This window comes from Anoplolepis gracilipes, chromosome 10 (assembly GCF_047496725.1).
Source record: "Anoplolepis gracilipes chromosome 10, ASM4749672v1, whole genome shotgun sequence".
Lineage (NCBI taxonomy): Eukaryota > Metazoa > Arthropoda > Insecta > Hymenoptera > Formicidae > Anoplolepis > Anoplolepis gracilipes.
In genome coordinates this window covers 3223135-3238263 of record NC_132979.1, presented here as the reverse complement: position 1 = coordinate 3238263, position 15129 = coordinate 3223135, and the positions used below count along the sequence as shown (strand labels likewise).

Sequence of the window (15129 nt, the reverse complement as noted above, 5' to 3'; positions counted from 1 at the left end):
GATAATCGGGATCAGAATTAGAAAGAGACATGTATATTCTTGGGTGGAGCTCTGTCTCTTTTTACATGAACTATCTAAACTAAAAACATTTCTTATTTACTGTTAATAATAAAAAACGCTGGCATAGCTTCGAGAAAATATTTTTATTTATGAATTTAAACAGTGAAATTGGAAATGATTGTGAATTACTTATTTTTCTTTTAATTCGTAAAAAGTATATACCATCAATGATTTTGTCGGTGTATATACATAAAGTCAATGTTTTTAGCTATGATACTAAGTACTTTCAATCGGCGAATCCTTGACAAAGATAGCAATCTAGCTAGCATTAGCAGGTATGTATATATCCTTTTCTAATTTGAAAATTGGGTCATTCCCCAACCCTTGGAGGCTCCAGGTATTACAGAGCTCATATAATGCGATTAACAGAACCATTCGCGTAACAAATATAGACAGGTATTATAGTCTAAATTATTATCCAAGTTTAATTTGTACGTGAATTTTGTTTGATATTAATACATTTTGACAGAAAACGAGATATTTAAAAAAATAACATTATATTATATAATCAAAAAATTAAAGTTTTTCCAAATCTAATCCTATATATAAAATCCTGTTTTTCTAAATAATTATATTTGATAAACAGGATTTATCAAATATTATTACATCGTAAAGAATATTATTTACAACGCAGTTTAGCTTTTGGTTTTGAAACACAAAAATTATATTTTCGTCTATTCGCTGCGATAAAAACAAACAATATATATATATATATATTTTTTTTTTTTTTGTGTGTATCTGTAACATATGTATCTATCGAAAAAACACTATCGGTTTTAATTTTTACTTCGTAAAATATTTTTCAGCTTTATTCGTTATAAAATAGAGAGATCCTTCAATTATCGCGAGAGAAACGTATCCTTTTCCATACATATTCATCGCACAGAAAAGTAAAACTCCATCAAAAATTTCATCGGTTTCAATTTTCGCTTTAAAATGCAAAAAAAAAAAAAAAAATAATATTTCTCTTCATTCGTTACACATAGTGGGGAAGCAATTGACGTAATGGCTCTCGTATATATGCGACGGCGCGCGACGCAGTAATCAATCTCCCGTTATGTTTTCACATATATCTATTATTTCCGAAAAAGCGGCAGGTTGATTGGCCCGATTGGCGTGTTCTTTTTTTTTCTCCCGTGCGTATTGCGTCGAAAATCACGAGAGCCATCGAAAATTCTACCGGCTTCTATCCCCGACCGTGGCGCGGCGCGAGGTGCGACGTGCGACGACGGTCGAATGGAAACGCTCCGTGCGACGCCGCTGGACGACACGGCGCGGCACGATAGGGCAGCGAGGGAGAGAGAGAGAGAGAGAGAGAGAGAGAGAGAGAGAGAGAGAGATAGAGCGGGCGGGCGGGTGTGAGCGAAGGTGAGAGTGAGAGGGAGTAGCGGTGGCAGAGGCAGGGGCAGGGGCAGGGGCAGGGGCAGGGGCAGGGGCAAGAGCAGGAGGCAGGAGCTAGAGCAGCGGAAGAGGAACGGTCGCCAGTCGCCAGTCGCCGCGGCTTTTGTCGTGCGTGCGGAGAGATGCGAGAGATCCGCGCATCACGGGTAGCGTTCACTGGAGGAGCCGAGTAACGCGCGCGCGTTGACCGACGACCGACCCGAGTCGAGTCGAGTCGAATCGAGTCGAGTCGAGTCGAGTCGGCGGACACAACGTGGTGGACGTGTACCGTCCGTTGCGTACACTCTCTCTGGGGTGCGCGGTCTCTCTGTCAGAAACGCGCGCGCGCGCGCGCGCCGCACCGGGGTCAAATATTATAAAATAGGTATGATCCGGGCCTGACTCTCGCGGGCGTCGTAGATCCCGACGGCCAGCCACCGGCGTTTTCCGCGAGCGCGCGCCGTCCCCAGCAGCGGTCGTCTCCCAGTTATCGGCGGGCCTCTACGCGACATGGCGGGCTTTCATGACAGGGACAGGGCCCTGTTCCCGATCCGGAGCATCTCCGCGATCGTGCAGATCTTCAAGAATCAGTTGGAGAACAGCGCCGAGCCGGACCTCGCGTTGCTCTCGATCCTCGTAGGTGCCGTCGAGAACTCCCTGACTTGCAATCGTGTATTCACCACGCAAGAGAAGGAGTCCCCTAACGACGAGACGATGTTGCCGGCTGTGGAGTATCACATTGCCGAGGCGCTCTATACCAAATTCCACGCGGTGATCAAGGGTGCCGTAGATCTTACCGTGTACGACACCCAGTACGCCACCAGAGAGCTCGTCAAGAAAGTGTCGGACGTGATATGGAACTCGCTTACCAGGAGCTACTACAAGGACCGCGCGCATTTGCAGAGCCTCTACAGTTACTTGACGGCGAACAAGTTGGATTGTTACGGAGTCGCTTTTGCTGTGGTGGCTGGCTGTCAGGTTTTGGGATTCAAAGATGTACATCTTGCCATGTCGGAGGATCATGCGTGGGTTGTGTATGGCGAGGATGGAACGGAGACAGCAGAAGTCACATGGCATGGTACGTTATATTATATAGAATCTTGAGAAACTGCAAAGTATTTTTTTGTTAGATTTTATATGCCTAATTTTAAATTAAAGATAAATGCAGTAATCGTAATTTGTTATCAGGTAAGGGAAATGAGGATAAACGTGGACAACCAGTGGAGCCTGGTGTAGCATCTCGATCATGGTTATATTTAAATGGTCAAGCAATGGTGTGCAATCGTGCTCTGGAAGTTGCTACTATAGTGTCAGCCATCAACCCTAGTTTAAGCGCAACTACTGATGCGGCTGAAGTAGGTTTGGTCCAGCAAGAACTATTGTGGTTACTGTATGATTTGGGTCACTTGGCAAAATATCCTATGGCATTGGGTAATCTCGCTGAATTGGAGGAGGCTGCGCCTACACAAGGAAGGCCACCACCGATAAATCTCTTTCAGGTTTGTCACGCTAAAATATTGGATTACAATACTTTTTTTTTTTATATTTATTCTAAATGTAATATTTCTGTAGGAGGCTGTAAGATCAGCGAGGAAATTTTACGCAAACGCACATGTCTATCCTTACACTTATCAAGGAGGATACCTGTATCGGCATGAATATTATGTGGATGCATTTGCATCATGGGCCGATGCAGCTGATGTTCTGCGAAAGTAAGTATTTGATTTTCTTTCTAATCTTTTATGCCTAATATTTTCAAGATATTAGCTGCAACTAATAATAATAACTAACCATGTGTGCGTTCGTTTGAACATGTCAGTAACAGTGAATATGTTAAATATTGCTGTTCGTTGATATGTGTTTATTACAATATCTAGATATGATTATTCTCGAGACGACGGAGAGATATATAAGGAACTGCTAGAGATCGCCAACGAACTGATACCACACGCGGTACGCGTCAATGAGAGCTTGTTGCAACAACCACGTTGTTTCGCGTACCTGTTAAGATTTTACGATGGTATTTGCCAATGGGAAGAGGGCGCCAACACTCCCGTGCTGCACATAGGTTGGGCTCGGCCGCTGGTGAACACAATTTCAAAATTCGACGCCAGTATACGCGCACAGGTCGTCATAGAGTGTTACGAAACAGAAAGCAAACAGAAGGAAGAAGCGCATAAAAGGGAGACGAGTCCTGAGGAGACGTTGAACAATAACAACAATAATAATTACTGCAAGACCAAGGAACGGGGTAACGCGGCACGAGATCTAATCAAGAGCCTAGAGTCCAAAGTGCCCTCCAATTCGACGTCGACGCATCCCAGTATTCAAGCCTTGACGGCGGCTTGCAGCGAAAAGATACTTAACAGAGATTACCTCCTGCAGGGCGGGGGCGAGCCGTTCGTCGCACCACCGGACGACACTTTACCGCCGGCGCCTTCCACCTCTCAGGAGACTGTCGAACCCGAAGTAAAGACGGACTCCGAGAATGAGAAGCCGAAGATAACGCTGTACAGTCAAAAGATGAAGGGTCTCAAGGATCTCCTGTTAGCGGAGAAACTCAACACTCACGCGATCTCGTTGCAACTGACGGCGCAGAGTCAGGTACAAATTGGTAAGAAATCCCGCGGCAGCGATGACGTGGGAGTCAGTCAGCGTCCCAAGAGGACGCGCCGTGAATAGTATAAGATCTTCGACCGACGTTTCGGTATAGTGAAATATTGAAAGTGCCACCACACATTTAGAGCGGGATTATATATAACTCTTCGCTCGGCGAGCTCGGGCAGATGCGAGACGTAACGGTCGGCCAATCATTGTGGCGCAAAACAGTCATTAAGGTATATATACCGACTTTCCTCGCTCTCGGTGTTCCCCGCCGATATATCTGTAGGACACGAATCGTCCTCGGAAACTTGTTCAGAATCTTGACTCTCGAGAGCGTCGTGATGAATTTCGTGCCGTTTTTGATTTGGACGAAGCCCTCCACGGTGCTCCTCTCGTTTTGCAACGACGCCGCGGGTACTTGCGAGGCAACGTTTTACGTTACCGTCGGGGATATATCGCCGTTAGATATATAGCGTGCAAAGTAGGCACGGAGAGAAAAAAATTTGTAGAAAAGTACAAAAAAGTTTTCCCCGCTTTTAAGTTAATGGACGGGATCGCGAATTGTCTCGCGATCGTCAACGATTCGAGTATTTTGCGTGTAAATATCTCTCTTGATTCTTCCACAGTACGTAGAGCTGTGACTTGCGGTGTAAGGGGAAGGCTAGGGAGGAGAAGATGGGAAAAAGAATCGAATATTGTACCTAATCTAACCTGTCTCCGCGGGTAAACTAATCTTTTTTAGAGCACAGTTATTTATTCTATGAATTATCTATACAAATTCATCGACGATGTCGCGGATTAATTCTCGCGATGATCGTCACTTTGTCATACATCTACAATCTCTTGTTGCACTCTTATTTATTGATTCACGTTCTTTTTCTATTTGAGCTATTGCACTATCGATCTTAATTATAATTGACAAGTTGCCGTTAATGTTTTTTACACTTGGTAGTTGAACTTTTGTTAGAATTACGCTTGTACGTTCTAGTAAGGAAAATACATTCCACTCCGTATGTGGTGCAAACTAATTAAGTTCTTACCTTTAAGGTATTTTAAGCATAAAATTCTCGCTTATTTTTATAACTATTTATTTTCAGAGTATATAATTGTAAGAGTATGTATATTTCTAAGACTTCTCTATTTTACTGTTTGTCGATAGGGGCGGAATGACAGTGCGTTAGACAGTGCGTCATCTATGAATCGTTCGAATGCGAGATGACATCGCGCTTTTACTTGCGTGAAAGAAAATAGAAGCATGCGCGATCGTCAGTATCACAGATTGTTTGATCAATCTCTCTTCCTTAGTATAAAAATGCGTACTCTTGTCCGACGATGACGAACTGAGACCTGTTTGTGGTGCTCTCATTCGTGCGCTCTAGAGATTTCTTTGTCCATCATTCGTTTGTGAATCTATCGAAAAAAATAGAACGGCGACTCATTCGCGTTGTGATTGGCATCACATTAATCGCGAAAAACTGACAGTTATGCCCTTTTCTTCTTTGGCTATATACGATTCACACGACCTTTAATTAATACTCTCCCGTTTGTCTCGGATTTTCATGGGTGATGGATATCTTCGTCACCTGTTCACACTACGTAAAAACCACCGCCGGGGTTTGCGGCCGAGAAGTCTTTGATGATGTTTAAGCAGATTGTTGTAGGGTATGTTGTTGACAGGAATGAAAATATAAATGGTCTGAGCTGATCGACGATAACTTAATAATGAAGGGCGCTATCTTACTGTGATGCTGAATATATACTATATATATATAATATTATGTATATATACATATATATATGAAATATAACATACAAAGTATATATATATATATATATTTATATATATGTAATTATATGATCTAATAGCCGTAGTTTATAAAAAAAAAAAACGAACGGCGCGGTAAGAGACGGGATTTTGCTTGACGCCGCGCCGCGATTATAAAAAAACATTAATTAAACGACCGTAGTATTAATGTTAATCAAGGAACATGGAATACGCAGTGACAGTCCGTTGCCTGTACGACGCGCGCATACCAAAATTCACGCAAGATTCTTCTGCGGAACGATGTTATACATCGACGATTATTTTCGTTAAAGGCATTTCTGTTACCGCTCCTTTTTTTATATATTTAACGCTGTATTATAGCGTTGTCTTCTCTTTTAATTGTACCGTCGTGTATCTCTCTGGGCGTCTATCGAAGCTGAGTTGCACCGACGATGATTCAACTAACTCCGAGGAGTGGCTTTTCTCTAGAAAAGATGAATCTGAAATGCACGGCCCACATTGCCGAAAATTAGATGCATGATTATCCACTTAAAGATAATTGCAAGAAGCAGTAATTCTCAATGAGAGGGACTATTGTCTTTTTAATCATCATGGTATAAATTTCATTTTTACTGTACATATAATAAATTCAATTTGTATAATATATTCTACAATATAATTTAAATTATTATAATTAATATACATATATAGTTACTACTCCGAGTTGGCGATTGTCAGAATTATAACATTTTGTAATAATAACCTGGAAACAAATTTAGTATTATTTAGTTACAAAACCGATGTTGGTGCAACCAGGTCTGAAATTAAAAAAAATCACGGGGAAGAGAAATAATGATAAGTCTCTCGCGAGTTATAATCGCAATCGAAATTCGATACTTTGGCACTTTTGCGGTAATTTTCCACGATTTCTTTTTTTCTCACAAATACACACACATATATCTATTTTACTTTTACATGTGTCAGTATTCTTTCCTCGTCCACGATAACGGAGCGTTAAAGACTACAGGGATTATAATGTGCATAATGGTAGAGATAATAGGTGAAAAGATATGGTGCATCAGAACAGTATTTTTGTATTTAATGGAGGACGCGCCCTCCGAATCGACGTATTATTGGTAATGTTTGCGAGCGTAGAAAATCAGAATGTAATATTCGCTGGAACGTCCCGAGTGGCAACCACATGATCGGCGGACTTATCGTGAAGTATATTTTACATTATACTTTTCGTAGACTTTCACCGAAATTTTCGGCCAAATTGTGCGGCCATCAATCGTGCAAACCAGGCAAATCTTGCGTGCGAGTGAAACGAGTGGCGACTTTGAGCAACTGAAAATGATGATTAAGACACTTGACAGATAAGATCGTCATGATATTCATGAGAAATCCTCTTTGTCAGTCACGTCTTCTCGCTTTCGTTCGTAAACGATTGCTCGGAATTGCGAAATACAAAATGTTCCATCTTCATCGTAACAAGTTTTAATGACGTATTCCTTGACGATTTTTGAAATATTCCATCAACTAATTTACGATACATTCTTTGAGAAACTTTACTTTAAAATTTTTCTACGATTAATCGATAAATGACTTTATGAAATTTGAATCTTTCTTAGAAGTTCAATTCTCTTAATATACTAGAACTTTCACAAAACTTGCCGTAAAAAATTCCTGAGAAGAAAAGATCGATTTAAATTTGTCAAAAATTTTCATCGAAACTTGAAACATTTTGAAGGTGAAACATCTTGTGGAACGTGGAAAATTGTACACGGTAGATTAATCTCCGTCTTTATATCCGTCTTTCTTATATGCTGTGCCCTTTTTACTTCCAACTAGATGCCGTATTACCGTAAATAGAAAGTAGTATCCGCCATATATATTTCTTTTTTTTTAAATAGTTTTTTTAAAAGTTGCTTCGCTTTTAATCATGATGAAATAATTGAGATGGCCAATGGGGATTATTTGTAGCGAGAATTATTTTATATATATATATGTTTCTATAAGAACATATTTTATAAATATAATCATATTTTAAATAAATTAATTAACACTTGTATATATCAACGGAATATTAACAATGAGAATTTTTATCGTCAAAATTCCGTTAAATAAACTATATAATTGTAGTTGGCCATGTTTTTAATTGTTACAACAGAATAAGCGTGTAATATGTAGAAGTATATATACAATAAAAACACAAGTTTCCGAAAAAAAATCAAATAAAAATAGTTGCGCGAAGATAATGTATAAAATCTCATATTTTATCGTCTAGTAAACAATTTTTTTTTTTTTTAATGCTCTGTGTCGTAGTTGCGGTCATTTTGTGATTTTTTTTATTCGATAAGATTTTTCCACGAGATTTTTGTTACATAATTCCAATACTTGCGTGTGAAAGCTTTCCGCTCCTCGTAATGTAAGAACCGGTGCTCTTTATTCAATCCATCTGATATCTTTATTTATCCTTGTGTGCCATAATGCCTGCTTGCTAAACGTGCATGATTCATAACTCGACACGTGCTTAGCTACGCTGTTAGTCTCCTTACAAACGCTTTATAGGATCGATCAATCTTTTTGTCATGCACAACTCATTCCGCTTGTAGCTATCGTTTCCTTGACACTGACGCGTATTCATACCGAGCTTCTAATACAAAACAGAATCTTAAATGCGAATATCATTTAATGCTATATATAACCAGGAGATATATTTAATAAGAACCTCATTGTTCGTTGCTTTCGGTGCACAAGATTGGGGCACGAGAGGCATGTACGCGACATGATAAGACTTCCGAGTTTAATAGAAATATCCGAAAGATATCGTAAAGACACTCTAAAATTTTGTAGACGTCTTTAAAATGTTTTTCGGATTTATGTGTTGTTTGGCTTGCCCACAGACAACACGAGTTTGACCGGCAAGAAACTGCAATTGTGGAGATCTCAGAGTTCTTGTCGAATAAACGACATCTCTCTTCAGCTTTCGCTCGACACTTATCGTGTTTTTCATTAATTTCCATGACAGATGAATGATGCGCGACATTTTGCCGGTTAAAGAGCTTTTGCAACGAATGACCCATTACGAGTTTAGATTCTTCGCGCATTTAATCATGTTAAGTTTTATTAAAATAGTTCTTTAACGTCTGAGCATTTTACGCTGATTCACATTCTGCGTAAAATGCTCCACGTTTTCGAGATTTATTCACGCTGATGATGATAACTCATTCAGAACTTCGTAATGGAGATGTACTTCCATGTGGGGACATGTTAATTAGAGTTGTATAGAGAAAAAAAATGCTACATTAGAATATAAAACTAAGTCCGAGTGTTTAAACACCTACATCTACGAGTAAATTACACTTGCTAGGTATAATAAACTTCTCATGTACTTAAGCGAACAAAAACCGAAGAGAAGCCTCGGTGATATAAGCGTTATAAACACATGCAGAGCTGTGTAAAATATTACTTCACAGTGTTTCGATTATATAAGCAGTCAAATATTCTCTCGCATAATCACTTTTCTCTCAGAAGGCGCAGTAATCGCGAATGTCCTTTGGGCATCAGTATACATAGATCTAGAGATTAGAAGCGAATTAATTATGGAATACACATACAGATTTAACGCATGAATAATAGACAGTCAGATATGAGGAGCATAACCGAGGCGTGACGCTCGCAAGAATGGAGTAATATTTTGCTTGTCTCTGGATAACATCGATAACGATAATTGCGATCGAGATCGACTGTCCGGATCTACGGGCGTCATAAAATAACAGGAGAGAGAAGAATGAAAGGGGAAAGAGAACATGCGATATTCTTCCGTAATGCGAACAGAAGAGTGAGTGTATCGCGACACAATGAGATAGCGATAACCAGCGTAGATCATCGAATCGCGATATCGCCTGGCAGCCTAGCTTTTTATCTATAAGGATACCAAATGCATAATCCGATCCGATCGTAAGTCGGCAAGATTCTAGCTATAACTATATCCGGTAGTATTCGAGTATTAAAGACTGTTTTGTCGATATCGCGATACGGCGGCGAAGCGTAGCATTCTCGCGGTCTCAAACAGAAGGGAGTGTAACCGCAGCTAATTGTTAAACTGACAGTAACAGTGAGACAGACAGATCTTAAGGCATCACGGAAATGTCTTGTTTTTTTCTGTGGATTACAATAAACTATTTTATTCTAACTCTTATGGTAATAGTTCAATTCTATTCCTTGTTTTATCCCTGCTGCTTAAGAATTACATGTACTATGCAAAACGCTCTTAGATGCTTTCATGTCATACAGCATGAAAATATATTCTACATTTTAATTTTTTAAAGAATAAGATTGTTGTTGAAGGACATATTTTTTTTTATTGATCAATTTATGATTTTCAATAAACTTCGGTTTTGTACATTAATGTGGGATTCATACTTTACGTCGCTTATTAAAAGAAAGAATACGTGGCGGAGACGCAACGAGCGCCTTGCGCTTATGGATATGCTTTAGCACGTGCGAAATTTCTACATTAACACTCTAGACGACTGATATAAAAGACGTAATAAATTACACAATTAAAGTAATGGCCCTTAACTATTCTAACAATATTTGGTCATTTGGTCATTTTCATAAAATCAAACATTTATATATTTTAACGTGCACTGTCCTCTTAAAGGTGGATCCAGATCGCACAGTATAATTAGTTTTGGGAAAGATGATCTAAATAGATAGTTTAGTTGCAACGCACTAATTCTCGAATCAAGAAAATAGTACGATGGTAACTTATATACTTTACAATCGAATAAAATCTAACGAATATTTATATAATACAAAATATCAAAGACCACCGAGAGAGAGAGAGAGATAGAGAGGTTAGAGAGAGAGAGAGAGAGGGGGGGAGGGGGAGAGAGAGAGAGAGAGAGAGAGAGAGAGAGAGAGAGAGAGAGAGAGAGAGAAGTTGCGAATAATATATTCTCACTTACGCTGTTTATACTCATCCGCAATCTCTTACGGCTGTCTCCGATTGATCTATTATAACATCTATATGTCCAAGTTCACATTAATACTGTACTTACAAAAATTATGCTTCGATTCGAGCAGCGCGAAAAAACACAGACAAAGTAAATGCAATTGATTCAACGATTGCTTAAAGATAACTTGTTTAGATAACATTTTTAAGAATATTGATGAAAATACACACTTTGTTCTCTGTAAATAATTTCTACGATACTGGAAATGAGAAAAAGGAATATAGCTATTATTGATTATCATATTATCTGATGATTCATCGTTTGAAACAATCATTGGGCAATCAAACATTCTAAATTTATTTTTATACTGATTATTGATGATCCATCGTTTGAAAGAACCACTCTGTGAAACGCCGGAGTTGTTGCGCGGCTGCGTGATTTTCGTCCTTCAAACGACGGTTCTCATCTTCCAAGGAGAGTCGTAGATTCTCGGACTCTTGCAAACGTCGATTCTCATCGCGCAATCGACGCACCTCGTCCTCCAACGAAAGTCGTAGACGCGTCTCTCTCGCCATTCTTAACTCGAGAGTGGATAGATGAGATTGCAAATCCGAAACAGAATTCCTGCGGAAGCAGGATTAATGTTGCATTATTAATTATTAATCATGTTTAATATTAGCCGGCTATTGTACGCTCACACTGTATTACTCACGTGTTTGCATTGCATCCATCGATGATTCTGTCATCGGACCATTCTTGAGGATGTTGCTTCATCGATCTATTGGAATCCGCATGTTGATTCTTCCAACAATCATTAACATCATTGTGATTTTTTGTGTCTTTGATCGGCGTCAAATTGCTATGGGGTTTCGAGATCGAATGAAGTGGTTTTGTAACACGTGGTGATAATCTAGAAAAATTATTACATTATAAAATAAATAAATCATTACAAGTTATCAATCTTACCATTCATATTTTAGTATATGTATATGTATGTAAAATTATTTTTATTTATTTATTTATTTATCTTAATTTTTCGTACCTTTCTTCTTTTGACAATTTATTCTCGCTTGGCGCTGGACTTGAGGCAGTGCTGGCATTGGAGATCACTGTGGCTGGTCTGGCCATCGTCAGGATCACTTCTGATCCATTATTCCCATTTTCTTGTCCATTCGCAGGTAATACGCTTAAAGTAGACGCGCTGCTGCCGCATAAATTCTCTCTGGATCTGCATCTGTTTTGAATCTCCAGCATATTATTGTTTATCTTATTCGAATTTTGATTCGGGTTCATTGCGCTGTTTACGAGATTATTGTTAACGATTTGGCTGTCATCGGCGATGTAATCAGGATTGATGAGTCTCATGAGGTCCTCCTGCAGCGTGCTGGATGTTAGATTCGCGGAATTTCTGTGCGAGTTTCTCATGCCTGGTTTTGGTCGAGGACTCTGATTTCTGGAGCTGCCGCTAGACGGGGTGCGATTGCCACCGCGATGTTTATTGGCCCGTCGTAGTCTGGGCGATACACTGCCAGAACCATTCGATAGCTCGTCCTCGCTGGGCAGCGTGGCTACTTCCGGACAATTGACGTCTGATATTCTAACTTCCGGCGGCAGACTCGCCGGGAAGTCTTTCGATTGTCGGTACTCTACGTTTACCTTATGCACCGGTCGCTCCGATATGCTAGTCTTCAGGCAGGTGACTTTCTCGCCTACTTTGAAATCATGCGACATTTCGTACTTTGTGGACTCTCGGTGCTGCTCGTTTGTGCTTCCGTCGTTGTTGTGTTTCCTTTCATTGTTACCGTGTTGACACTCCATTTCATATTTGGCCAACTCTAGATCGTATTTGCTGTTCCTCTTTTCGTAAATATCTTCCGAATATTCATAACCGATTCTCTTTTCGTGACATCCTCGCATATCGTGCTCGTACTTGGCCGCTGGTCGCTCAACCATTTTCTCCTCCTGTATCTCGTACTTGGAACTTCTGTCCACTTTTGTAGGTGTCTCGTAATCGTACTTGCCGCCAGACTGTTCGTACTCATTGTACCTGCCGAGGTTGTTGTTACTACCTGATTTTGGCAGACTGTAAACGGCATTATGCGTCAATGGTAATGAATTCGACACACCTAGCTTCTGATGACCACCATGATGTTGTGCATCGTTCTTATGGAGTTCTCTTTGAGAAGCGTATAAATTTTCTTGCTTGATCTCGTATCGTTCCTTTTGCAACTTTACGTAATTGGTCGTCACGTGATCCTGACCGCGATGCGCATTGTCTAATTGCCGCTGATAATTCTCATGACGCGCATTCTCTTGGATCATTTTCGACGATACATAATTGCTTTCCTTCGTATAGTGCTCATGATTATGTTCGCGATGCTTCGAACTATCCGCGAGCTGTTTGGCGCTGGCATAATGAGACTTGTCCTTCTTCTGGCCAGATTTGCTGGGTGTCACGATTTGATAGTTTTGTCGCGCTGGTAATGGAGGCGGCGTGCCGTCCGCGCGATGATTGCCATCTTGATCCTGTGGTTCTAGAAGTTCATACCTGGAACAATAAATGCTTTGTTTCTTTCGATTCGTTTTAATCGTGCAACTAATATTAAAAAGATGAATGAGACGTCACGCACAACTTTACACGTTCAACGATCGACAGTTTGAAAAGGAACAATTTGTTAATATTAAGAAGAATCGCGAGGATTAATGTGATCTCATTTTTAATCACTCACCAACGATCATCGGCACTACTGTGTCCGCTACTGCTGCTAGTCATTGTACCCTCCAACGGAAACCGCGGATCGTTGAACGATCTAGAGCTCGATCCAGTACCGTACCCGGAGCTGTTGCTCGATCGCGGTGGGCTGAACGATCGATCATATCGTCGTTGATGCGACATCGCCGTTTGCTGACTCGGCGTATTATCTGCGCTTGTCACGTTTTCATAATCCCCTTCGTAATTATTCGACAGATAATGGCAGTTTTGCAACGTGCAGCCTCTATCGTGTAGAAAGAAGAATTAAAGAAACTATTTAATATCTTCGGTAATTTAACTTAAAGAAAAAAACGCGTTTATTTTAATGCAATTTTATGATTGAAAAAGTTTGTGAAATTTAAACTTACAAAAGCATTAAAAAGTGATAAAAAAAATTACGTTTAGGTCGATTAAACTTACAATTTTATCCCGATTTTTATTTATAAAATAATCAAAAATTAATTAAGAGAAGATAATATTTAAGACACTATACCTTCGCGGATTTCCGTCATTGGTTGGCGGTATTACGGTGACGGTAACCTGGGCGCTGGTCTTTAACAAATCGACCATTTGATCATGACTCAATGTCGACACGGCTACCTTGCAAATCTCGACCAGCCTGGAGAACTGTCTCAGGCCAGCCTGCCACGATAGACCCATACTTTCAACCTGCGTCACAACACCGTCGGGTTGAACGTGGAAGCCCAATTGTCCAAGGTTGTTCCTCTTCAATGACAGCTCCGAAGCCGGTGCACCTTGAGTTACGGCGCGCAGCCGAGCCACAATTTCCATTAACTCATCCCTCTCGCCGTAATCACCGCGTACGTGTATGGTGATGCATTCGCCTTGATGATAATACAACCTTAAACTGAGATGCAGAGCAAAACAAAGATGTTAGAGTGCAATCAGTCGTTCGATTTCCGATCTTCCGCAAGTAGTTCTTATATACGATAAACTGATCTTGAATAATGCAGTATAGTACACAATAAGGCAGTTACGCGTTTAGCAATCGATTTCAAAACTTGAAAATTTAATTGCGATTGAACATTGAAGAATTTAGTTTTTTATTAACATTAAAAAATTAAGTTTTAAAATAATACATGTATGTGTGTGTGTATGCATGCACACGTACGCGTATAAAAATGTTAATTTGAAGATTAAAAAATACTAAAGAATGATTACCTGTTTGTTTGAGCATGCCATCCGAGCACGCTCACGCACGGGGCGACAAATACAATCTGCCTGGAATGTTCCTCAATCAGGACGATGGTATCTATGCTTATACCTAAGTAACAATCTGTGTTCTGATTGCTATCTTCGAGTATGACCTGCCAGCAAATCGCGCCACGTTGAGACGCGTCGCAGGAAAGTCTCGGTCGTACCGTTGTCTTCTTTTTACTGCTGAAGGATAGCATCGCTGAAAAAGAAACAATATGTATCTTAGAAATACCATTGTAATGATTTTACAATTTAGAATTTAATTAATTATACATATAATAATTTGAATATACTAAAAAAATCAAACAATTATAAATAATTAATTTATTTCATGGAAAATAGAATGTTTTGTTAGAAATTAAAATGTATAATTAAAAATATAAATT

At 39.8% G+C, this 15129-nt stretch overlaps 2 protein-coding genes and 1 long non-coding RNA gene across 5 annotated transcripts in view; 2 read left to right on the top strand and 1 right to left on the bottom strand.

Moving 5' to 3' along the window:
* The first annotated feature begins 366 nt into the window (after positions 1-366).
* LOC140670730 (uncharacterized) lies at positions 367-1239 on the top strand. Its single transcript, XR_012047607.1, has 3 exons — positions 367-456; positions 867-915; positions 1047-1239. It is a non-coding gene; the product is annotated as an uncharacterized lncRNA (long non-coding RNA).
* Positions 1240-1489: 250 nt separating this feature from the next.
* On the top strand, positions 1490-10008 carry Mnn1 (menin 1). Its single transcript, XM_072901271.1, has 4 exons — positions 1490-2518; positions 2629-2939; positions 3013-3152; positions 3318-10008. The coding sequence occupies exons 1-4, from the start codon at positions 1951-1953 to the stop codon at positions 4120-4122; spliced, it is 1824 nt and encodes a 607-aa protein (XP_072757372.1). The 5' UTR covers positions 1490-1950; the 3' UTR covers positions 4123-10008.
* Positions 10009-10150: 142 nt separating this feature from the next.
* Positions 10151-15129, bottom strand: part of LOC140670587 (signal-induced proliferation-associated 1-like protein 2) — a 62880-nt gene continuing 57901 nt past the window's right edge. For 2 of the 3 annotated variants that reach the window (XM_072901270.1, XM_072901268.1), the window contains exons 9-14: positions 14708-14942; positions 14019-14393; positions 13503-13769; positions 11816-13321; positions 11486-11683; positions 10151-11397 (exon numbers count right to left, since the gene is read on the bottom strand). In XM_072901270.1, coding sequence (XP_072757371.1) covers positions 11145-11397; positions 11486-11683; positions 11816-13321; positions 13503-13769; positions 14019-14393; positions 14708-14942 — 2834 coding nt within the window. In that variant the 3' untranslated portion in view covers positions 10151-11144. The remainder of the gene's footprint in view (positions 11398-11485; positions 11684-11815; positions 13322-13502; positions 13770-14018; positions 14394-14707; positions 14943-15129) is intronic. The other variant, XM_072901269.1, reaches the window with a different exon arrangement.